Raw genomic sequence first — 25,649 nt, 5'->3', positions numbered from 1 at the left:
ATTTTATTTTTTTTTACAAATCGGGCTTACTGCTTTGATGTACATCCATACTTTTTAAAATTAAAAAAGACTCAAAAATGAAGAATTGCTTTTCTATATGAAACTAAATCATTTTCTTAAAGCGTGACAACATCGAGGCAGCAACACCCGAATTAAACTACACAGAAACCTAACGACTCCCTTTGTTAACACTTTTGTGAACGGAATGGACACCCGATTCAGTGATTTGCAGACTAAGGCAGCCATGTGATTGAAGTTTATACCTGAACAAATGTGCGCCTCTCCTGTCAGTGCTAGTGACCTTGAATGGTTCATTGATGATCTCCCTTCCCCTCAGTCCCTCCCTGCTGAGTTGCACTTTATATGGCAGGCTAGGTGGAAAGGTGTACCCAACCCACCTACTACCCTTCAGGGCTCTGTTGCACATTGTTATTCCCAGCTGTACCCCACCATTGACACTGTTTTGTCCATATCATGTGTGTTCCCTGTTACATCATGCGAGTGTGAAAGGAGTATCAGTTCCAAAGCACTTGTTAAGACAAAACTAAGATCATCAATGGGTCAGAACATGTTATCCGCTGTGTGCCTGCTTTCCATTCATAGGGACATGGACATAAACATTTTAATGTTGTACCTAAGTTGACCTAGTAGGATATCCAGCATGGTTAAATAGGAGGTCCACCCATCTTACTCTGTTAAAAAAGTTATTTATAAAGATAATGTCTCCCACCACTTAAGTGGTTTGAGAGACATTGGATTTACCCATGTGTGTCTGTCTGTCCGTGTGTCTGTCACACTTGATGTGTGAACTCAAGTTCTTATTTGTTTTACATGCACTTTTATCATGCAAAATGCTGATAAGATAGCAGGAAATCGCATTATTTCAAGGTGCCAATTCAAAAAAAAAATCGTCGACGGAAGGAGCACCCCTCCCGCACCCTCCCCTGTTGAGCCCCCCTCTAAAAAATTTCTGGATACGCCTCTGGCTTTTCTGCCAAAATGCTGCCTCTCTGTTCATTCTTCGCTGCCTCTCTGTCATAAACAAGAAAAATGGATGATCGTTATTCACAAACAGGCAAGAAAATCTAAAATTAAAACCCGTAAACACATTTGTGCGCAAAAAGAGGTGGTCCATGAGTTGAAGCATATATCCAGATACAGGTTCACAGTATTCCGCAGGTCGAAACACTTATCACAAACTCTATCGAAGATGGAATGATGACGAGGGTGGTGGAACAATCGTGCATAAATGCCACTTTGATGACTTTTAAACATAGCTTTTCCGTATTATGTCAAATATCTAGTGTCATTGATATCATCTCTATGATAACTAACCTTTACGTTCAATGTACGCTATATAGTAATTTTCATCAATTTTACTTAAAAAATGCCTACTTTCGCTTTCGTTGTGACACGGAGAGCCTCTCGATCCGCTCATTTTTCTGGCACGGGAGGCCTAGTCGTCGATTAACATTTTTTATTTTTCTCAGTAAAATGAATTTAACTCTTGTTAAAAGTATTGATAGTAAAAATGTAAATGTCATACTATTTGATGTAAATATCAAAGGCGAAGGGGGACTTTTAACGTAATTATTTGGACTAACGCTATCGGCTACATATTTGTACATTAATCAAATATGTACATGTATAAATCCGTCAGTAATAAAGATCGCGTTCATGAATTTAAGAAATAATGAAAACATATTGGTGACAATGTGTTTACAGTACGTAATGAAAACACACACAAAGATTCAAGTGGATGAACCAGTCAATAAGTATTTTTCCGTCCCTGTCCATTGACTCGGAATAGTTGCTTCTTGGTTCACTGAGCCCTGGTATTGAAATTTATTCATTTGATAGCAATTTTTTATCTTTCAACTTTCGCTTATAGCCAAAAACACACAATTATGTGCAGAAATATTTAAAAATGAAATAGTTACAGCTAAAATAAGGACACACATACACGATTCAATTTTGTAAAAGTATAGCCTTTAATAAGTCGTATCCACTCGAGAAGAGAAATGTGATATATCAAGCGATTCAGTTCGACGACTGGGCTTCCCGTGCCAGAAAATCGAGCCGATCGAGAGGCTTTCCGGGCCACAACGCAATATTGTATTGCTTAATGCGGTAAAAACTTATTGTTTGGATTTCCGATGTGAAGGAATTGAACCCCGAGTGGTTTGATAACAGGCATCCGAACGACAAAACTTTGGTTATGTGCTGTTACATGTTGTGAAGAATATGATAACTACTGCTTAACTAGATGACGAATTGACTAAGTGTTAACATATTTTGGAAACTTGCATACACGACCAGTATGAATAATGTATTAAATTGTGATGCATAATGTAGAAATGATATGTCAAGGCTTCTAGATCGAGCATTTAAAAACGTGCTTATTACTAAACGAATTGTTCGAATTTATTTTACAAACACGAGGCTCCGTCCATGGTTTGTTGCATGCTATATCAAATACACTTTCCTGTCCGAAAACAAGTCGCGGGTCGCGTTTGAATGTATATTAACCCACTTATTTAATTTCTCTGCTCATAGAAAAAGGAGCGTCATGGTGTATAGTACTTATGTTTAAGAAGTGCGTGGTATTTCGCAACCTTTGCTACCGTTTTGGAACCGATGACAGAATGTTCAACAATTGTCAATTCGCCAGTCCAAAAATAATTATTATTTACGGTAAACATCTTTGGAAAATCTGTGAAAATCTCCATTTTATAAAGTATACTTAGATACTTCAAACACGTTTTCCTAAAGCGGTCAATGCGTACGAACACATACCCTTTGCCATACTTTTTGTATGACTCAGCTGATATTGCCGTTTATGACAAGTTGTTTTACCCGACTCAATACGTGCGATCTCGTTTACGGAACTCCCTAAGGAATAGTACAAGGTAGTTTGATTCAGCTAGGCTATCTGATCTCAAAACATATCGAGCGTTTTCTTTCAATTCCATCTACATATGATTTCCTCACTTTGACGCTTACAGATGCCATTTTCGTGACGAGAAGCGTTGAAATCATAACCAGTCTATAAATGTCGAGATCATGCGAGTCCTGTGAGGTTCATGTAACCATTTCCGAATATTTTAACCATGAAATTATTCGCAAATTTACCTTGCTCAAAATGCGATCAGCATGTTTACTAGTACGCGTACATGTGTAGACAATCCCAGAAGTAATTATAGCCCGGGCCCCCTGAATATTCGCAAGCGCCGCCATTATGGTACTGATGAACAAAACAGGGAAGCCAAACGATTTTATCGAATATCTTTGAAGATTTAAAAAGTTTTTGTTATCGATCTGTTCATCACATGATAGTTTTTAATGTGATTAATAGAAACAATTTTCATCTGCATTCTTTGAAGAGTAAAACAACTCAGCATGAATAAGGTCTTGATTGTCACTTGTTATTTGAAGGTGTCGCGTGATATCTGATCTTTTCAGAAACACATACTTTATTAATCTATCGTGAATATATATGAATTTGTAAACTTCTATTGATTTACGATATGATATAAATCGGAACTGTGTTTCACGTTTTACGTGTTTGGTAAATTTCCGATATTATATGAAAAACAAAAACACAGATTTAGCTAAACATGAAAATAACACTTCAGCAAGGGCACAGTTTCACTAAATCTTTGGTTAGTAAAATAGTTTTACTTTTACTTAAAAACCTTTTTACAATATAAGTATCACTTGAGATATCCGACATGCAAATATGTTGCTCAAATGGAAACAAAATATAGTAGGTCATTAACGATGTAGACAGAAGGACAAAAGAAATAATAGGTTTTAAAAAGAATTTATTTAACAAAAATATGTAAAAACAAATGGGAAGAGTTAATACAAAATCGTTTTAAACAGAAGTAACTATTAACTATCCTACGCAAATCTAAGCAGGGATAAACAAGTCACATATCAGTAAACATAACATGTTAATCACATAACAATTTAACACAAAACAAGCATTTAAAATAGAAAAACATAAAACAATCTTTCTAAATTCTATGTTTCTATTTGTAAAAACTTTGATTTTCCTTGTAGTCAAATTATCTTGGCATGAGAACACCCACAACTAAGAATACTGTTTACAGGTATTCAGACAAACATGAGCTAAAAGGGCTATAGACTGGACACATAAACACATCATGTTAATATATGTGCTAGTATTTAATGCCTTTTCGGCCGGAATTACAAGAAAGAGTTTGATATAATATTGAAGGCTTGTCAAAGAAAAATAAATAAATACCAGTAATACACTGAAGCACTCTTGTTTAAATATGTAACATCAAAAATTGTCATATTCTAAAATTCCCAATTAAACAAAATACAAACACATACGTTATTTTTAAATTAACCTGTTAATACTCCTTGATTAAACTCACAGTTATATGAAAACAGTAAAACAATAATAAACAATTGCACAATCAATACTTTATATAATAAGACATTTTAACATGGACATAAACCCTTTCCCTCTTAGAAGCAAAGTGAAAATGGCTATGTGCAAACAGCATAAAACCAGAACAGCCTGCGAGTCACTCGCAGTCTCTTCAGGTTTTATGATGTTTGGTGCTTATCAGTATCTTAGGTTTGGAAATGAAGCCTTTAAAACTTGAATCTAGTAAGAAAGATCTTAAATTAAATATGACTTTCTAAGGGACTACAAATGAATGAAAATACGTATTTAAGTCGTAAAGGCTTAAATGACATGAAATACTCCTTGCCCAGATAAAAAGGCAAAAATACCACATAGATCATACATACATGTAGCACACACAAATATATAAACCATACACAACACACAATTAAGTTACAGATGAAGCTGATGATGTTCTTTTTTCAATCAAATAACATTTGGATTTGTTTGTTCTCAAACATGTATAATAAACCTGTATCTGAATATTCAAATCAAAACTATGAAAAAACACACACAAACAACTTCATAATATTTTATGTGAGTTATTTCCATGTAGTAGCCCAGTTAGCAAAAATACAATAATACTAAAAAATGAAGCTGCTATTTCTCACTATTTATAATACTCAATAATAGAGAATACTCAGCTGCTGCCTAAATACATATTAGTTAACCCTTTGCATGCTGGGAAATTTGTTGTCTGCTAAAATGTTGTCTGCTGAATTTCTAAAATTAGAATTTTCTTCGATTTTTTTTTTCTAAGAATACTATCAAAATACTATCAAAATAGCAAACAGTTTGGACCCTGCTGAGACGCCACGTTCTGTGGCATCTCACCTGGATCCTAACTGTTTGCAAAGGCCTTTAACATTCGGTTCCAGCTCTGAAAGGGTTAAACATAGCGGCTCTTCATTTATTTATTTATGTCACTATTGAAAACTAAAGCAAGTTCGTTGAAATGAGTTCATGCAATCATACTCAGGTCCGCAAAGCTCAAGACATTTCTTAGAAGTTTCATTAATACTTGTCAATGCTGTCAAATGTTATTTACAAATCTCCACAGGGAAATCTTTCATTTGTAGTTAAGTACAGTAGAGAAAGGAACACCATTTTAACAGTTAGTAACAAAGTGAAATACTTAATAATAAAGTAATGCATGTACATAAGTTTAACACATTTCCATATAAAAAGAACACCGTTAGATCAAACTACCATAGATATAAGATATTTTCTTGATAAAATAACAATTTCCAGATAATCTCAAAGTGAATACACCTCCAAATCTTTTGTGTACCATACACAAACACAGGTTGGGTAGCATAAGATTCAAAGCAAAATGGTCATAAATAAAGCCAACCATGAAAACTGTTTCAAACATCAAAGCAAGCAGGTAAAAAAACATATCTGTTAATTATAATATGTTCACTTTTTTCTTTTCACTGCATTTAAGACATGTCAATTGCTCAATACACATTAGCATGTACATACAATTTATCTGATTTCTAATTTGTGTCACCTGAGAAATACGCAACAAAAACAAATAATGAATATTAAAGCTTTTAAAAAACTGAGAGTCTTGAGTACACCTTTAACCCTACTGATCTATTTAGACATTCAAAGTATTCAGCTGTTTTAAAAATTTGAATAGACCAATCACAATCAGTGACACAATTAAATCAACCAATGGTGACCAAGGTCTCTAATAATCCTCTTCCTCCATATCATGCATATCTGATATACAACTCTCCACTACGTAAGCCCTCTCTGTATGTTTGGCCAGAATTCTCAGCAACGGTCGCAGTTTCAACCACCATTGGTCTAAGGGCAGACGATGCCTGAAAACAACGCATAATGGTATATCCATTTTCATATAAATATAACATCGATATATATTGCATGTATAATAGCCAACCCTTAGTTTTTACAATATTTTCTGGGGGGTCTCTTCCGAAAAAACGGCGTCTGTTCGAAATTCCAACATGATTTTTTCCTTTTTGGTTTAGTATTGTGAATTCTGCATGCTGTGAAAATCAAGAATTCCTATGTTATCTGTATGATTGTGGTTAATGAATAAAATATGGGTTTAAACATCTACTCCCAGTCTTAATAACAATTGACACTGTATACATGTATAGGGAAATACTTAATATTTAAAACTGTATACAAACCAAATGAAACATTGCAAAAACATGTTTAAAACCATATTAAGCATAAAATACTAAAACTATGGACTTGAGAGGCATATTTTCATTAAATTTTACATTAATATATATTTTTTAATATAGATATTCACTATATTAATTCATCAATTTGTGCTATTTTGCATCAAAAGCCTAAGCCATAGGCTTCTTCAGACATTTTCAAGTCCGCTTCTTGGAAAGAAAAAGAGCTACAGTGTCTTGTTCTTAAGAACACGTGCTGAGCTTGGATTGAACTCTGGACTTCCATATCCAATACACCATAGCCACCTTCAACAGCTGTATGTGTTTTTCACATTAAACCAGAATTTTCATTATGCAAAAATATTTGTTCGCAGCATTTGGCAAATCCAGCAAAAAGGAGAGTAGGCCCTGATAAAAACTTAACCCTTTCCCATGCAGAAGCAAAGTGCAAATGGCTATGAGCAAACAGCATTAAACCAGAACAGCCTGCCAGTAACTCGCAGTCTGTTCAGGTTTTATGCTGTTTGCTGCTGATCAGTATCTAAGGGATGGAAACGTAGCCTTAAAACCTTGAATATAGTAAGAAAGGTCTTCAATTAAATATAACTTTTAACGGGACTACAAATGCGTGAATATCTATGTGGTACAAGGTAAATATAGTCATACGCTGGTCAAAACTAAAACCTACTCAAAGTCGGTGTTTCTCTTCAGCTCAGTGAGAGGTGTAAACACGAGGAATCTCCGTCTCATGCCAAGCAGGGTCGCAGTAGAGGGGTCTCGTGTGAACACTCGCCCTGCAATGCAGAATGTAACCCGTTTGTTCCACAGTGAGCCTTGTCTGCAAAAACTGGGCTTAATGCATGTGCATAAAGTGTCATCACATATTAGCCTGTGCAGTCTGAACTGGCTAATTAAAGACAAACAATTTTGAGATTTTTTTGTCTTAAGATCTCTTCTACAACAAAATTTCAGAAAAACACAATTTTGTTCAGTTAATGTTATAATGCTAATTTTTGAGAGTATTCCGGACTTTTTAACATGAAATATACACAGTATTACATGGAAAAGAAGCACAATTTCAGCAGGAAAAAATACAGATTAAAAGCCTGATACTATCTCTGCATCTACTCACCATCCTCTGTGAGGTTGTCATGCACCTGCTGAGCCAGCATGGACACAGCCTTGGCTGCCAGCTTGGTACCGTAGTTCCTGTCAAACACGCTCGGCACCCCACCCTGCTGCATGTGACCCAGGACGTTCTTCCTGCATGTGAACACGCCCTTGCCTTCCTCCGAGTATACATGCTCTATGAACTCCGTTGTGTAGTTGTGACTGGCATACTCATTTCTAGAAATGTATGTTATATGTTACATAAGAAAAACATGTATGACCCCCAACGCTAAACATAAACATACATGACTTCTTAAAATGATAAAAATATAAATATTCAAAACAAGAGCTGGTCAGTAAAACAGTTTGATAGCCCAACACTGCATGGTTGTCAACTTTATTTACTGCTAAAATACTCATGAATGTATGGATCACTGGGGATAAAAAGTGGTTTTAACATCTACCGGTACACTTCATGATGATAACATATTTTAAGTGGCTATTCAACTGCTTAATGTGGCACTTGCTTTTGATTGTATTCAAACAAACAATCAGACCAACAAAGCGATTGACCAAAGAAAAAGGTAGCTGCAATATACCCTCTCCCTGTGGGATAGCTTTATGATGTATATTGACCATACCGTAGGACGATTCCTCTCTGAACTCCAGCACTGATGATCTTGTTCTTTAGATGGAATACATCGTCCTAAAACATAAGAACTCTTAAATAATACACCTTTCTGCTAGTCAATGGATTTGCAATAGCACTGACTGGATTACGAAAACCATAATCTACATACAAGAGCACCGCACAGCGGATGCCAACACACAGCTGCGGGTGCAGTTAAACAATTTTTTAGTTTTGTTTTAAGAGGTCACAGTGACCTTGACCTTTGACCAAGTGACCCAAAAATGGGTGTGGCGTGTAGAACTCATCAAGGTGCATCTACATAAAAATTTTCTAAGTTGTAGGTGGAAGCACTTTGATTTTAGAGCCAATGTTAAGGTTTTAGCACGACGCCTGACAGCGGACGACTAGCTGGCTATCACAATACCTCGGATTTTCTCTGAAAACAGCCAAGCTAAAAATTGAAATATAAATGAGCTGGTCTTTGAAACAATTAGCATTAGTAATGCATTCACACAGATTAGCATGCACAGTACGCTCGGGCTAATCAGGGATTACACTTTTTGCTGTTATGGAGTTTTTGTTTAATTTATTCCTTTAAATCCTCCCAGGAATTAACATTTTTAATAAGTAACAAAACTTTGTCAAACGAAATCACCCACACACGGATTCAGTCTAAATAACACCAACCCAAAGATGGATGGTGCAAATACTTCACGCTTCTTTAGTGGCAATATAAAATATAAACTCTAGCCCAATATGACAATTTAGAGGTTACAGGTTAGAGCAATTAACATTTTAATTAGAACAAGTTTTGTGGCATAAGTCTGTGTGTCTTAACAAAGGAATGTTGTGCCATGTGTGGCTAAATTTCCCACCTACCCTCAGATCTGTGATGGAGAACTTGTCCTCAAAAATATAGGCAGCGTCTGCCCCTCCTGCAAGCCCGCTCATGGTTGCTAGGTAGCCACAGTACCCGCCCATGGTCTCCACGACAAACACACGACGCTTGGTGCCTGTTGCACTCTGCTTGATTCGGTCACATATCTGTGGGTGTACATTCATGGTAAAATAAGCACCCCATCAGAATTTGGGCTGCGCTATATGAAGAAAAAGGGTTTAACCCTTTGCATGCTGGGAAATTTGTCTTCTGCTAAAATGTCATCTGCTGAATTTCTAAAATTAGCATTTTCTTCTATTTTTTTCAAAGAATACTATCAGAATAGCAAACAGTTTGGATCCAGATGAGACGCCACGTTTTGTGGCGTCTCATCTGGATCCAAACTGTTTGCAAAGGCCTTCAAAATTCGGTTCCAGCACTGAAAGGATTAAATGCATGTGCATAAAGTGTCGTCCAAGATTAGGCTGTGCAGTTTGCAAAGGCTCACTAGGGACAACACTTTCTGCAGTCATTGTATATTGTGGATATAAGGAAGACTCTTCTTGACATATATCCAGTTTCGGCAGAAAGTGCTTTGATAAGTGTGCAAACATCTTGGACGACACTTTAACCCTTCCAATGCGGGAACCAAATTTTTAAGGCCTTTGCAAACAGTTTGGATCCAGATGAGACGCCACGAAACGTGGCGTCTCATCAGGATCCAAACTGTTTACTATTCTGATAGTATTCTTTGAAAAAAAATCGAAGAAAATGCTAATTTTAGAAATTCAGCAGACTACATTTAAGCAGACTACAAATTTCCCAGCATGCAAAGGGTTAAGCACATGCATTCAACCTGTTTTCTCAGAGTGCGACCCATGTGTATACCTTTAACGTTCTGTTACCAACATTGAAACAAATATACATCAGTAAATAAATTCAACTAGTTGATTTAAATTAATATTACTGAAAAAAAAACATATGCAAGAAAATCTGGCAAAATGACACCAACAAATACCATTTCTTGTTAATGAAAAAGAAAGCAATAGGCTACAAATTAGTCATGAAATATTGTGGGCATAGCTGTTTTACCCAGCTTTTCACATTAGCTGACCTTAGTGTCAAATTAAATTTGAATATAATTTCCAGCCTGTAATCCATAAACTGTACGTAATTGAAAACATAAATTTATAAACAGTTATCATATTTACATTAATAAGTAATTTAATCAACTTTCTAATTTCTGAAGAATAGGGTATGAAAAGGGTACTACAGTGGGTTTTGTAAACTGTGTGTTCAGTATAAAACAATCTTATATCTAATGAAAAGACTTGAGGGATAGTACTGTTTCACATTCAACTCTCAATACAGTTTGAATGTGCCCCATTATATTTAGAAGATTATCAGCGCCAGAGTGTTTGTACTTGAAGGCTATGACCTCATATTTAGTAATTACTTCCATATTATATTATATGCACTTGTTTATTTAATATCATATAAGTAGTGTTGTTTGCTATCCTGATATTCGTTTTGACCAAAATATTTATAACAGTTGGCGAAATTTACTGTTAAACATATAAAACTATTAAGCTTTAAACAAGGCATCATTCCAGCGGTGGAATAGTTACCTCACTTTCATGCATCGCATTCCACCTCGCAAGGTATCAAAAGTCAATTTGTGGTCAATTAGAGAATTGTTATAGACCAGTGGACGAGTGACGTCACGCGCACCTGCAAATATTAGACTCCGTCCACTGGTTGGCAAAAAGATGTGAAATTCATATAAGCGCTTATAGAGAAGGTTGAAATAATCATCGTTTTTATTGATAATCATGCAATATATCAAATATAATTTTACCAACTATGTCTGAATAAAACATAAGCGTGCAAGGAAATGCATTTTTGGAACGATTATATTGTTGTTATTATTTGTTTTTACTATAAACGAACTCTGGAGTGGAACACAATATACAAGCGCGGTATGCGGTTACCATAAAAATCTCTACTTGGCACATCTTCGCGACCATTTTTTAGATAAAAAATTCTCTGATATTGAAATTCTTTCATAATAAATCAAATTTAATGAACCAACAAAAATAAGGATGTAAACAAACAGCAAATAGATCGACTTTATGTACGCAACATATAGTAACTGATTTGAACATTTATGCCTGTAAAAACTTGCCTTGTTACACATTAAATAAATTCTCTTGATAAATGTAATTGTTTTTATTTAATTATTCACACCAATTTTGACACTCTTTGTTTCAGCGTTTTTAACCCGGTGTTTTATTGCACCTTTGTTCATCATAAAGCGATTATTTCGTTATGATCGGATACTGTCCAAACAATTACAAAGAACACATGGTGTCATAAATCCAGGGACCTATTCTTGGGCCCCTGCATAAACCACATGTGGCATACAAGTGTCTGGTCATTAAACACAATTTATGATACCTCATGGTCATCTCTTGGCATATTGAGCGATCATCTAAGCAAAATTGTAAAGCCAAAATACGAAACAGTTGCTTTAATAAAATATTTTAACATATTTAAAAAATGAAGATATTTGTCCGAAATGGATTAACAGGAATTAGTGTATGTATATATTAGCCTGTTTACTCATAATAATAGAGTGTTAATAACTATAAATTAAAAATATTGTGCAATTTCATTGCTACACAATTAACGTATTTAACGAGTACCGACAAATGTAAACTCGGCTATAACGTGTTAAGATTGTATGTTTCTGTAGTGTACGAAATGACATCATGAAAACAAGCAAACAACAAAAGGGTAAAAAATACTTGCGTAAAATTAATTAATATATAGATTTTTTATCATAAAATGCTAGATTGTTATCACTCCGTGTCACCAGTAAAGAGAATGCACGCAAAGACAGTTTAATTTGCTTAATATGCAGTTCTTGTTTTTCATATGTATGCTAAACTTTATGATATTGTCATTCGATGGAAACGAAATGGTAATTTTAAGTCTTCCGACCACGTTTACTCTGATGTTAATAACTAATTCGTATTTTTATACAGAGGAAATAATATTTATGAAAATACATTTATTGGTACTCAGTGCTCCAGCTAGGCCTAAATCGAAGGGCGCCGCGCTCTGCCCTCCCGAACCTCCGCCCTGCACCCCCGAACTTCCGCCCTGCCCCCCCCCTCAAAAATAAAAAAATATTATTATTTTTTTTTTTTTTTAAATTTGATAATTCATAAATCTCTTATTACATTGTAATAAGTTTAATCCTCATTGTAGACATTATATTTGAATGGTTTAATAATAATGGGAATAATACAATTATTTATAACATATAAATTAACATGCAATAGGAAGCATTCCAGAAACACCCACGCGCTCGAACGTGCCCTTTTCACAAAATACTGCGAGTCGAAAGTGCCCTTTCGACAAAATACTGCGCGTCGAAAGTGCCCTTTTCACAAAAAAGCCCCCCTGCCCTTTTCAAATCCTAGCTGGAGCACTGGTACTAAATATTATATTTGTGCACTATTATTTAAGAGTTTTAATGTTTATTTCCGATTTTTTTGTATCGTTTTATTGACTAAACAAACGACATGTATACATGTTTTACGTTACTGTGACCAGTGTTTTTTGCCAACCAGCCAGTGCGCATGCGCGGAAAATCCCGAATGTAAACAATAACATTCAACTGGTCTATATAAACGCTATTGAGTTAACTAGGTGGACTTAAATTTATTTTGACCAGAAATATCTTAAATAAAGATATAAGGTGATATTATTATACATGTAGTATCTCAATAATAGATTCTTAATACATTTTTAACAATTCCACGATAAGTACCATTTTGATTGATTTAATAAGAGTGATTCCACCACACTGACCAATTTATTAAGCATGAGCTCAATGATTCATGATACTTTTAATAATCAAAGACAAAAAAACAATTTCTAACCACTCAAACAGGTCTGTTCGAAGAACGCACTTATAAATATTTCAAATATGTACATATGATATGCCTGTGGCCGGTTGACTTGTATGTTTTCAATTAATTTCAATTCTTCTTTTGTATTTCTGTTCTGTATTTATAGATATATGGTCAAAACAATTTATTCATGTGAAATAATCCACGAAATCTGCAGCAACACCCCCTAATTCATTTGCATGTTATAAAGTTAAAAACTGCCCAGAAAAAAAGACATTCACTATCTTTGATCTCATTGATATATTTTTCACCAACATAAACCACAATCAACACCCTATACCTTTTTAAAAATATTTTTCTTGTTGGAGATACATGTATTAAGGACTTTGTATCTTCAAAAAAAGGAATTTGTAGAATAATAGGATTGGGGTAAAACATATATAAAGAGAAAGACAGCTGAAATAATTTAGTCTTGCTCTCGGAAACTAGGTCTTAATGCATGTGCAAAAAGTGTTGTCCCAGATAAGCCTGTGCAGACTGCACAGGCTAATCTTGTACACACTTTATGCACATGCATTAAGCCCTGTTTTCCCAGTACATGACTCAGATGAAGCCCTTACATCTGTGATCTCATTTAGGGCTGTGTCTGCTCCCAGACTGAAGTCAGACCCAGGCACGTTGTTGCTGATGGTACAGGGGATCACAATGATGGGGATACAGAATGCGTCGTACTTGTCTCTAGCCTCTGTCAGTTGCAGGGCGCTGTGGTAAGCCTATGAGTAAAAAGGGGTGGACATTTACATTAAGAATTGTGTAGTAGATGACTGGGTTGGTAGCTTGGAATTTAATACTTGCTCATTGACTGTATTCACTAATAAATGCTTATACTTAAGTCTTGAAATACAGAATATTCCTATACGGTAACTGTAATTTAGTTAAAATAAAAACATTTAGAGACAAGTATATCTATGGTATTTATCATCTTTAATTATATAATTCTAAGTTAAAAATCATATTTTAATGATATAAGAACCACTCTAGCCTGCATGCAGATAGGCAAACTCTGAGGTATTTTCATTAACCCTTTCAGTGCGGGAACCGAATTTTAAAGACCTTTGCAAACAGTTTGGATCCAGATGAGACGCCACAAAACGTGGCGTCTCATCAGGATCCAAACTGTTTGCTATTCTGATAGTATTCTTTGAAAAAAAATCAAAGAAAATGCTTATTTTAGAAATTCAGCAGACGACATTTTTGCAGACGACAAATTTCCCAGCATGCAAAGGGTTAAGTCTTAGAATGGGTTGTTTAGTAAGAGCCCAGAATCAAAAATGCTTCAAATAATGTCAATCAAATTTATATGCATTTGAACTTTTATCCAATCCCGTCATTTCAAACGAAATTTCATTTTGTATGTGGTCATTTGGGCAATTACCAATCCACTTGGTATATATTATACAGTGTATCTTACACAAGCTTCATTCCACATACCGGTACCCACTTAAAGATGAACCAGTTGCATGGAAAACCCAGCTTAATGCAGCATTGCTTGTGGGTTAAGTATCATCCCAGATTAGCCTCAGCAGTTTTTTGTTTAGAAGAGAATTCCTTTAAACAATAAAATTCCAAAGAAGTGGAAATTGTCATCTCTGATAAGCCTATGTAAAAAGAACTGGCTAATCTGGGACAAATATTAACGCAAAAGCATTAAGCCCCGTTTTCCAACAGCACATCTCATATATAAACTTGTTAAAATCAGATACACAGTTCATTTGTACCTTGTAAATGTACTTTGACAAAACATGCTCCAGTATGAAATTACATTAATAGGATTACTAAAATAATTTCTCACAGAGTCTAGTGGCGCTTAGTGATTTAACCCTTTCAGTGCGGGAACCGAATTTTAAAGGCCTTTGCAAACAGTTTGGATCCTGATGAGACGCCACAGAATGTGGCATCTCATCAGGATCCAAACTGTTTGCTATTCTGATAGTATTCTTTGAAAAAAATCGAAGAAAATGCTAATTTTAGAAATTCAGCAGACGACATTTTAGCAGAAGACAAATTTCCCAGCATGCAAGGGTTAACTTTTCCAAAGATGCGTCCTAACTTATGATAAAATCATTTGATGCTGAAGGCCCCAGTACCTCAAAGCCTCCCACAATGACAAGGGCACTAATCTCATGTTCCTTCATCTTCTCTGCAATCTTGTCCAGCCCATACTTTCCTGCTAACACCCTAAAATGGGAAGATAAAAAGCATTCTGACTATTTCCTAAAGGTGTGTCACCTATTCCAAAGACAATTGTCATAAAGCAGATACAAATGTCAAATCCCAAAGGAAATTTTCAGTCTAAAATTATTTTTTTAATTTTGGTTAAGATTTGGATAAAAAACTATTGAAGATTGGGAGCGGGAGCAGAAACTGCTTCAACGAGATAATTTAAGCCATAATAAAACTGAGGCCATCAAATGTCTTAGAGAATAAACATGACAGTGTCCTGTCAAGTGACCGACCAACAAAAAAAGATATCAAACAAGGAGATATAAACAGAACAGGACAGAACAAATATTTTATTCACTTAAGCATATAACAGCTCATCGTGATCAATATAAACATTCACACATTCATACATGCGTGAAAAAATACAGTAAATAAAGATAATAATAAATTACTCGCGAGAGTGTTGTGTGTTAATGTACACACTGAATTGAGTATTCATACTCAACTATATATTAACAACAACAGAGGAAACAGCAAAAATACATAGATAAATTACATAATACACAGAAAATGTCAACAAAAATTGGCGTCAACAGATTAAAACACAGTATATTCATTTCATATCAAACGGTTAATAAATAACCATTATAAAAGTAGAGTTAAACAAAAATAACAAAAATATAAATGATCATTTAAATTTGAGTTTGAAAAAAAGTTACTCACTTCTTGGTTCCCAATAGAGAGCCACCTCGTCCTGACCAGCCCTGTACCTCTGTCCAGCTCATTGGCTTCACCTAGCAACAGCAGGTTACACACCAGTAAATCAGTTGGTGGGAGAGGCAAAATTTCATATGAGAAGTGGATAAACCAACCTTAATACTGATGCGTAATGTGTAATATCTGAGAAATTTATATTAAGTCCATTTTAAACATAAATACAATGTAGGCAGCACTTTCTGTATTAAAATTGACTTTTGCTCACAGACACTAAGTGGATCATGCACTTTTATTAAGCCTAGTTGTACCACGCCTCATTTTCAATAGCATACTCAATATTATTTGATTTTTAAAACTGTTGATTCTCATCTGCTTGTATAGGTCTAATTAAAGTAAACTGTTGAAAAATGTATTATATTTGTGTTCTGTTATAATCAAAAAATAAAACAAAAGTCTAAATTGTTTTGTCATGAATTGAACTGAACTTAAGTTACATAGAGAATTTGACTAGCATATTGAACATACAAATTCATCTTGCTCCAATATATATATAACATATATTTGACTAAATATCGATTAATTGCTGCATCAAAATGAATAAAATGGAAGAGTTTCCTTAATATTGCTGTAAATTATAAGTACTTACATATCAATACCCAACTGTGTTCTTATGGAAAAATAAATAAATAGATTGTTTTATATGAGCAGGGTCTTGCAAGAATGGGTCCTGGGTCATATGTGGCCAGCGAAGCTGCAGAGCAGCTTTTCAAATTTGCTTTTCAATTTATCAGAATATCAACAGATTTAGAATAAAATGCATGGTTATACATGTAACAAGGAAATGTATATTTTTATTAGTTTACAAGAGCAGATGAGTAGACTGTTGTTAGTAAAAATAAAAATTTGTAAGTCGCCTCAAATAACACATAATATACAATAACTTTCATGCCAAAATCATAGAAAACTTGTTTTGTTGGTTTGCTATTTTTCTTTTAAAACTGTTTTCAATAGTAGTTCAGTCATTTTATAGCAGTCAGATTATCAACTATTACTCATACTTTTCCTGGGCTAGCAGGTCAACCAGTACTAAGTGCATACACTTTTGCCAGTAACTAACAGCTGCCTTACTTTTCCTGGGCTAGCAGGTTAACCAGTACTAAGTGCAGACACTTTTGCCAGTAACTAACAGCTGCCTTACTTTTCCTGGGCTAGCAGGTCAACCAGTACTAAGTGCATACACTTTTGCCAGTAACTAACAGCTGCCTTACTTTTCCTGGGCTAGCAGGTTAACCACTACTAAGTGCAGACATTTTTGCCAGTAACAGCTGCCTTACTTTTCCTGGGCTAGCAGGTTAACCACTACTAAGTGCAGACATTTTTGCCAGTAACAGCTGCCTTACTTTACCTGGGCTAGCAGGTTAACCAGTACTAAGTGCATACACTTTTGCCAGTAACTAACAGCTGCCCTACTTTTCCTGGGCTAGCAGGTTAACCAGTACTAAGTGCAGACACTTTTGCCAGTAACTAACAGCTGCCTTACTTTTCCTGGGCTAGCAGGTTAACCAGTACTAAGTGCAGACACTTTTGCCAGTAACTAACAGCTGCCTTACTTTCATCAGAGGCAGGAGGAGAAGGGCCTTAAAAAGGATTTCAGGACCAATCCCTACAGAAGTTATGTGTCTGGGCCAGGGATCAAACTCGCTATCCTCGGACTTGTAGTCCAGCGCTCTACAAACTTCGCTAGCCGGCCAAAAAACACTGTTATCAAACAAATTATGCCACAATATATAGATGACTAGAATACTATGCCAAGCAGATTCAATATACAAACGTTAAACCTCTAGCACACATATTTATAATAACAATATAAAAACGTTTGAAGTTTCAATTAAATTGTACCATATGCAAATGTCAAATTAATAAATTTGCCACTCTATAACGATGCTTATTATTTACAATAGTATTTTATAACATTGGTTATAGTCTATTAAAATCAAAATTAAAACATTCTGTTATCCACTTGAAAAAAATGCATGCAAAAAGCAAATACAAGAAAAGAAAACACAGGAATAAGACAAAAAAGGACATTCATAATAAAAAGTGACGGCAGAATGTGAAGGGAAACATGCAGGGTAATGTAATTTTTCTTAACAAAAATTACAGCCAAATTATTTATTTTTGAAGCAAGTTGCACATTTTGAAATTTGACAAAGTGAAATGGCTACATTATCTGATGGGTAGGAAGGGTACAAATCTTGGTTATACTAAATTTTATTTAAACACATTGAAATCATGATTATTGATAAAGATGACTTCTCTAAGGTATAGTACACTTCCGTTATGTTTAAGCTCATACATACACCAATTTCGAGGTTTTCATGGACCTATTTAAAACAAAACGTCGCCCATTGCTTGATTACATTTTTAGTCATACATAACAATCATATTGTAAGTAATACACGCTATCTTTTATTAGTAGGGGTGGCATCGAATACCTAAATTGGTATTCGAATATTCGCAAATCCATTCAGTTGAATATTCAAATATTCGCAAAAAAAACTGCTGGATTGATTTAACTTCAATTACTCAGTTTTGTATCCAGTAGGGATATAAAATATAAATTGACACAGAAATACAATTGAATATATACTTGTTAAAATGAGAAACAAAAAGAAAATGTAGCTTAATTGTAAAAACAAACTTTGAAAAAGCCTATTTAGGCGAAATATATCAGAAAAGAGTGAAACTTTTATTTCTATGTTAACTTCTATTGTTTTGTGAGTTATATCCGTTTGCTGAATACGGGGCTGTTTATTAGCGTTGCTATCGAATAATTGTATCGCTGTCGGCTAATACTATGACCGTACTATACTGTAATGGGGCACAAAAAGAAGGAAAAGCATGTCATAGAATTTATTACATTTATTTGTCCTGATATCCATACATACATTCGCATCATGAAACAGCGGTCATTTACCTTTATAACGGAACGTAAGTATTAAGATGAAATCAAAAAAACTTATTCACGGAAAGATAAATTTACATCCTTCTGATAGTCAATGCGACATTTTTAAATAAGCGATGAAGGGGTCAAAATGATATTTAATAAAATTAAATGAACTGTTCTACGCTTAGAATGTATGCAATTTTCAAACATTATTTTATGAAAAAATATTATTCCCCAGTCAATTGAAGCTCTTGATTGGAATCTAACTGACAAACAACAGTTCGAGCCCTTTCTAAGAGTGTGTATATTGCATTGCGCAATTTGAGTAATTCACACATTGGCTGTTCATACTGTGATCACACACACATAATTATTATTCGCCAGTCAACTGAAGCCGTTAATTGGCACCCCATTGACACATAACAGTTCGGGGCCTTTCTTAGAGTGTGTATATTGCATTGCGCAATCAACGCGGATATGGGCCGCTTTATCAGTTTGACACGAAGAACGTCACATCAAACATGTTAATCCCAAATGATTTCAGGGGCCAATTAGTAAGTGGCTCGCAGGTCATTAAAGATTATGGCAATTACGTTTGAAAAAATAGTGAATATGCGAATATCAATTATGTTATTCGAATACTGACCATTCAATCGAATATTCGAATATTCAAATACTTTTTTCATCCCTATTTATTAGCCTTCTACTAAAGAAAAAAGGATCTACAATGCAGATGATATTTAACTACTAATATAGCAATCATATTCTATTTTTTACCCAATCAAATTGTTTGGAAAACCGCAAATATCCTTTTTACTTGTCTAAATATTTCTCTACCTTGCTAATACCCTAGAGAGCAATAATGGAACCTGTATGCACACCTTGGTGAAGTCTCCATTATATTCATGAACTACATTGAAATAAACCAATGTGTTTTTTTTTACATTGTCTTAACCAAAATTTCTTAAAGAAAGAAATGTTTTTAATGTGGAACAACATAGGTAAATTATAGTTTGTTTGACATACACAATAGTGGCTTATTTATGAATAGAGCTGCAGACCAGAACTAACATTGTAGGTAACCTTAATTCATCATCTATTTATACAACTATTTATTTATATCATTTAAAACAAAATTAATAAAATCTGTGTTTTCATGATAGCACACAGACAGATATGACCCAAACAATTTACCCAAGATTAATTTTGCGCTCAGGTGAGATGAAACATTGACAAAATAATACTATTGGTTATTGTGCATTTATCAACATAGGAGGGAAATTCTATGAGCTTCAATGCTAGGACACTTTCAATGTGAATAAAGTGTTGTCTGTTTTCTGGAATGAACAGCTGAGATCAATAACAGTTGATTGTTCCCAGTATGTAAATAACTTTGAAATGACAGAACTAGCTCTTTAAATTATAACAGATATATTCACACAAAAATTAATTATAAAATGTAAAGAAAGAAGTGTGTTTCCAATTTAAAAAGGAATACAATGTAACAATGAAGAAAAAAAATGCTTTAAAATGAACAAATGACTAGAACATAAAAAAAACAACAATTATGTGCAAGCAAACATTTTCCCCACAAAATATGCTGAAAATAGACTTGCCACCTTTATGAAAAGCTTTTATTGTAAACAAAAATCTTCCCACTTTCTAATGTCATGCACACTGAAAATGTCCGGTTCAGTTACATCTGGCATTTTGAATATATTTGAAGCAGGCTTACACAACTAATATATCCATTGGACTGTTGATCCTAGATGAAAAGAATCAAGAGAAGCATATAGACGATGAAGAAATACGCCATGTGTTATTTGCTGATAAGAAACCTGTAGAAGGTTTGGTCAAAATGATTTTATGTGCTTAACATTTGAGCAGGTTTCTAAGAAAAACCTGGCATGTTGACAAATAAGCTTGTGTGGACTGCACAGTCTAACCTTGATGATACTTTACACAAATGCTTGAAGGCTGGTTTTCCAGGCAAATGACTTACAGGTAATATCTATTTCAGATACATTGTTTAACGTTTGAACCTAAGGGTGTGTGCAAAAGAAAAGTGTTAAATTGTGCCACCAATCCAGTACTAGAACCTAGAACTGTTTGCTTATGTCAATTAATTGCCATGAATAAAGCAAACCGTCATTTGTTGACAAACCTTTGATGATTCAGTTAAGAATATTTCTGACTTTTTTAACCACCTAAAGAACAAAAGCTGTCTCCATCGGAAGACATATGCCCCCGAAAAACGCTTTTTCGAAAGCTAAACACAGATTTCAAAACCTAAACACAGACCCTAAGTTCAAGGTCAAAGGGGTCATAATTGTTGTGCGTAAGTAAAGGCCTTGTCCATATACACATGCATACCAAAAATGAAGGTTACATATGAAACGACATAGAAGTTATGAGCATTTTTTGAAACCTAAACGCAAAAGTGTGACAGACAGACGGACAGACAGACAGTGCAATCACTATATGCCCTCCTTCGTGGACATAAAAAGCAAGTCAATTAAATAAAAAAAAAAGTTAAAATGCATATGCAATAGGTGAAGTGATACATGTATATTGTCTTAAGGTTTTTAAGTAAATGGGCTTTCCACATTGAGAAATATTCATTATATCAAAACACTGGAAATGTTTATTAAATTTTATACATTGTACCTCAAAAATACAAGCTCAAGACAACTTGTAAATTTTCAGCATTATTCGTTGTCTTAAAGTTTATTACAAAATTAAATCTAGAAAAAACATAAATACAAGTTTTAAATAAATTAATGAGCATCTCTACATTGCTTCAGACAAAAACCTATACAAGAGGTATGGGAAGTAAATTTAAATGGGCCGTGCTCTGTGAAAAGAGGGTTTCATGCATGTGTGTAAAGTGTCGTCCCAGATTAGCCTGTGCAGTCCAGGCAAATCAGGGATGACACTTTCGGCTTTTATGATATTTTTCGTTTAAAGAAAGTCTTTTATTAGCAAAAATCCAGTTTAGGCATTAAGTGTTGTCTGCACAGGCCAATCTGCGACGACACTTTACGCACATGCATTAAACCCCCTTTTCACAGAGCGCGGCTCAAATACAATTATTGAAAAATGTAAGGAACTAACAAATGTGCTCTGGTTATTGATGTTTTAGATTAAGGTGATTATTTTACCAAAGTATTAATGATTTGTAAGGACTAAGTGATTTGTTGAGGCTACTGAAGGCTTTTGAGTAATCCATTCTTGAGTTAAAGAAGTTATATTGTATATTGAGACTTATAAGACTATAACTGTAAACTTTTCTGATACATTTACTAGTATTTACTAGTAGGTTCCCCAAAACGCCCATGATTTGCAACTTTTTCTGTTAATTGTCATCAACATGGGCACCACAAAGATTTGTGAAATTTGAACACTTAAATTTGCCAATCAGGCGCGTTGTGGGAAAACTTGACAGCATGAATCCAAATAAAGTATCATACTGGATCAGCCCGTGTTATGCTTATCTGGGACCACTCATACCACTTTTGTTGTTCTTTTATTTTTTGACGAATTTCTCTAGGACATTTGCAATGTACAGGCTGATCTGAGATAAGACTTTACATACATGGATTATGCCCTGTTGTCCCATGTAACGCCCCACAAGTTATATGTCTCATGATAGCCAAAAAGAGTTCACAGCATTTGCAAAAAGATTGACCCTTCAGTTGAAGAAACAGATTGCTATTTTAAGCAGTTTTGAGCAAAAGACAACATATTTATTGATTTTTAACTTGTAGTCTATTGATCGTTATTTTATATATTGATCAGTATTTAATATCCAAAGTCATTAAGAGTTGACGTCTTTTAAGCACATTATTTTAAGTACTTACACCTTGTGTTCATTTACTTACATCGAAATGAGCTTTTGAAAAACACACACACTAATATAACGGCAAAAACAACGCTGACACATTTGAAATCCTTTCTAAATCACATCCCATTTCAAACTATTATGTGAACACAATTATCATTGGTGGATACAAATCGACCAGCATTGGTACCAATGGAAAAGATGGTGGTTTCTAAAGTTGTGGAGATCCGCTAACACCTATTTGGTGGTCAGGTCAGTACTATGTTAATGCACAATTAGACAACTAAGTGACAGTTAATCACTAAAAGAAATCACATCAAATAATACAATAAAAAATACTAACTAAAGAAAGAACAGACTTTCCAACAGCATTGATACTAAGGTAAGCAAGCATATATAGATGTATCATGTTTCAAGTTATTTACGTTTTTTTTTCAAAAGTGCTGTCAAAAAGTCTGAGTGATAAAGATATACAATACATACATTACAATAGTTATACTAAAAGTTCAAGAGTGTAAAATATCAATCATGACTTGAATTTTCTAGGCAGCTATACAGAAGGTATCTTGTATACAAATGTGTGGGTATAATAGCTTACCGGCTCTATCAAATCAGAGGTCTGTGGGAAGGAAACATTGTATGGATAAGAACATAAATATGAAGCCAATCCCATCCTTTAATGAGCCTCGTTCTTGAACAACTGAGCTTAACCCTTTCCCCCACAAGAAGCAAAGTAAAAATGGCCTTTGCAACCAGCATAAAACCAGAACAGCCTGCAAGTAACTCGCAGTCTGTTCAGTTTTTATGCTGTTTGCTACTCATCAGTAACTAAGGGTTGGAAATGAAGCCTTCCAAACTTGAATTGAAAAAGAAAGGTATTTAATTAAATGTTACTATCTAAGGGACTAAAAATGCGTCAAAAAACATATCTATGTGGGAAAGGGTATGTGCATAAAGTATTTTCCCAGATTAGCCTGTGCAGTCTACACAGGCCATTTAACAATAACACCCCGCTTCTATGGGAATTTTCTTTGAAAAGAGGTCTTTTCTAAATGAAAATCCAGTTTACGCAGAAAGTGGAATCCCCAATAAGCCTTTGCAGACTTCAAGGGCTAATCTGGGACAACACTTTAAGCAAATGGATTGGGCCCATTATTCCCAGAAAGAGGCTAAAATACACTAGCCATTGTGACTTGCAGACTAACAGTGCAAGGTAATCAGTGAATGACCTTTCAGACAGCCTAGTAGAGCTTTGATTTCATGAATTTGAATGTATATATGTTAATATCTATATCTATCTATATATATATATATATATATATATATATATATATATATATATATATATATATATATATAGGTCATCCATTGCTCGTCTTTGACATTGCAAATCAATAACTGCTTTAATGAATTTCTTAAAGAGAAAAAAAAGCTGGGATTTTTTTTAAAACAAATCCTTTGCTATTTTGACATAAGTTTTCAATGAAATCAAGTAATATTTATCACTCTTATTGGAATTAACACAGCTGCCACAGTTTCAGTATAATGCAGTTGTTAGAAAGTCAAAAGTAACCAATAATATTGATAAAAATGGTTGGGCAAAACAAAGAATGTTCTGTTAAAGTTTTAATGCATGGTAAATGAACCTTGCTAGAGTCTCAAAAGTGAAATCAAGTGGTGTTTGATGAAACATTTCTTAAACAAAATCAGGGTAGGAAATAAGGTTAACTATAGCTGACAAAATAACATGAGCCAGTAGTTCATGATGCATGATATTAATTTGTCAATTGTTAAACAACAACTGAACAACCAAAATATCAAACATATTCGGATATATTATAGATTAAGACAGATGCTCTCAAAAACCACACTTTACATTGCACTCAACACAGCACTGAGCAAACTGCAGCTTTAGTGGTTTGTCACCTCCTCTATTAGGTCAGACACATTTTGGCGCCTATTGTCCATGCCAGCTGTCTGTACATGTTGAATAGCAACAATTATTGTAAGAGGCATATCATTACAAAAAGCCAGACCTATCTTCATTTAACGTTTTTTTCAAGCATAAAAAATACTCTTAAATTTAGTTTGCGCAAGTGGTGTCCTGAAAATGTATTTCACAGAATAAGGCCTTGCAAACTTGATGTTATGTTTAACATCCCCCTATTGGCAGTTGTTTTCCATAAATCATATTGGTATGGCCTCGACAGAAATACCAGCAACATAAAGATATTCAAAAACACATGCATTAAGCGCACTGTGTTATCATGACCAGGGATAAGCAATAAAAATTAAAATCTACTTGAAGGGGATTATAAGTAAGCAGAAGTCATACAACAACAAATTGTGCAATAAACATATTACTTGTAAATGCAAACATGTATAAAGAGCCATTAAACATTGCATTTCAGTGTACAGTGTTCCATGTGCTTCACAAATATACATGCGTTTTCATTATGATCCAAGCTTCATTTTTCTTACAGTCTGAATGAAGCCTTAACCCTTTGCATGCTGGGAAATTTGTCGTCTGCTAAAATGTTGTCTGCAGAATTTCTCAAATTAGCATTTTCTTCTATTTTTTTCAAAGAATACTATCAGAATAGCAAACAGTTTTGATCCTGATTAGACGCCACGTTCTGTGGCATCTCATCTGGATCCAAACTGTTTGCAAAGGCCTTTAAAATTCGGTTCCCGCACTGAAAGGGTTAAGAATAAGCATAAGCTGATTTTTTTTTATAAAGAATAAACAGTGCATAAATGTCACTTAAAATTACACACTTCAA

At 34.4% G+C, this 25,649-nt stretch overlaps 1 protein-coding gene across 8 annotated transcripts in view; it reads right to left on the bottom strand.

The window, feature by feature from the left end:
• Positions 1-5,353: 5,353 nt before the first annotated feature.
• The window catches only part of LOC127864805 (ATP-dependent 6-phosphofructokinase, platelet type-like), a 35,399-nt gene continuing 15,103 nt past the window's right edge, over positions 5,354-25,649 (bottom strand). Inside the window, exons 14-24 of one of the 8 annotated variants that reach the window (XM_052404681.1) lie at positions 23,465-23,485; positions 20,761-20,790; positions 18,439-18,462; positions 16,085-16,155; positions 15,286-15,376; positions 13,759-13,911; positions 9,221-9,385; positions 8,352-8,416; positions 7,733-7,947; positions 7,289-7,394; positions 5,354-6,273 (exon numbers count right to left, since the gene is read on the bottom strand). In XM_052404681.1, the coding sequence (XP_052260641.1) occupies positions 6,138-6,273; positions 7,289-7,394; positions 7,733-7,947; positions 8,352-8,416; positions 9,221-9,385; positions 13,759-13,911; positions 15,286-15,376; positions 16,085-16,155; positions 18,439-18,462; positions 20,761-20,790; positions 23,465-23,485 (1,077 nt within the window). In that variant the 3' untranslated portion in view covers positions 5,354-6,137. The remainder of the gene's footprint in view (positions 6,274-7,288; positions 7,395-7,732; positions 7,948-8,351; positions 8,417-9,220; positions 9,386-13,758; positions 13,912-15,285; positions 15,377-16,084; positions 16,156-18,438; positions 18,463-20,760; positions 20,791-23,464; positions 23,486-25,649) is intronic. The other 7 variants (XM_052404682.1, XM_052404683.1, XM_052404684.1 and 4 more) reach the window with 7 other exon arrangements.

The sequence above is a fragment of the Dreissena polymorpha genome, chromosome 1 (genome assembly GCF_020536995.1).
Source record: "Dreissena polymorpha isolate Duluth1 chromosome 1, UMN_Dpol_1.0, whole genome shotgun sequence".
Classification (NCBI taxonomy): Eukaryota; Metazoa; Mollusca; class Bivalvia; order Myida; family Dreissenidae; genus Dreissena; species Dreissena polymorpha.
The sequence above is the reverse complement of the archived record's forward strand: the minus strand, read 5'-3'. Positions and strand labels throughout refer to the sequence as shown.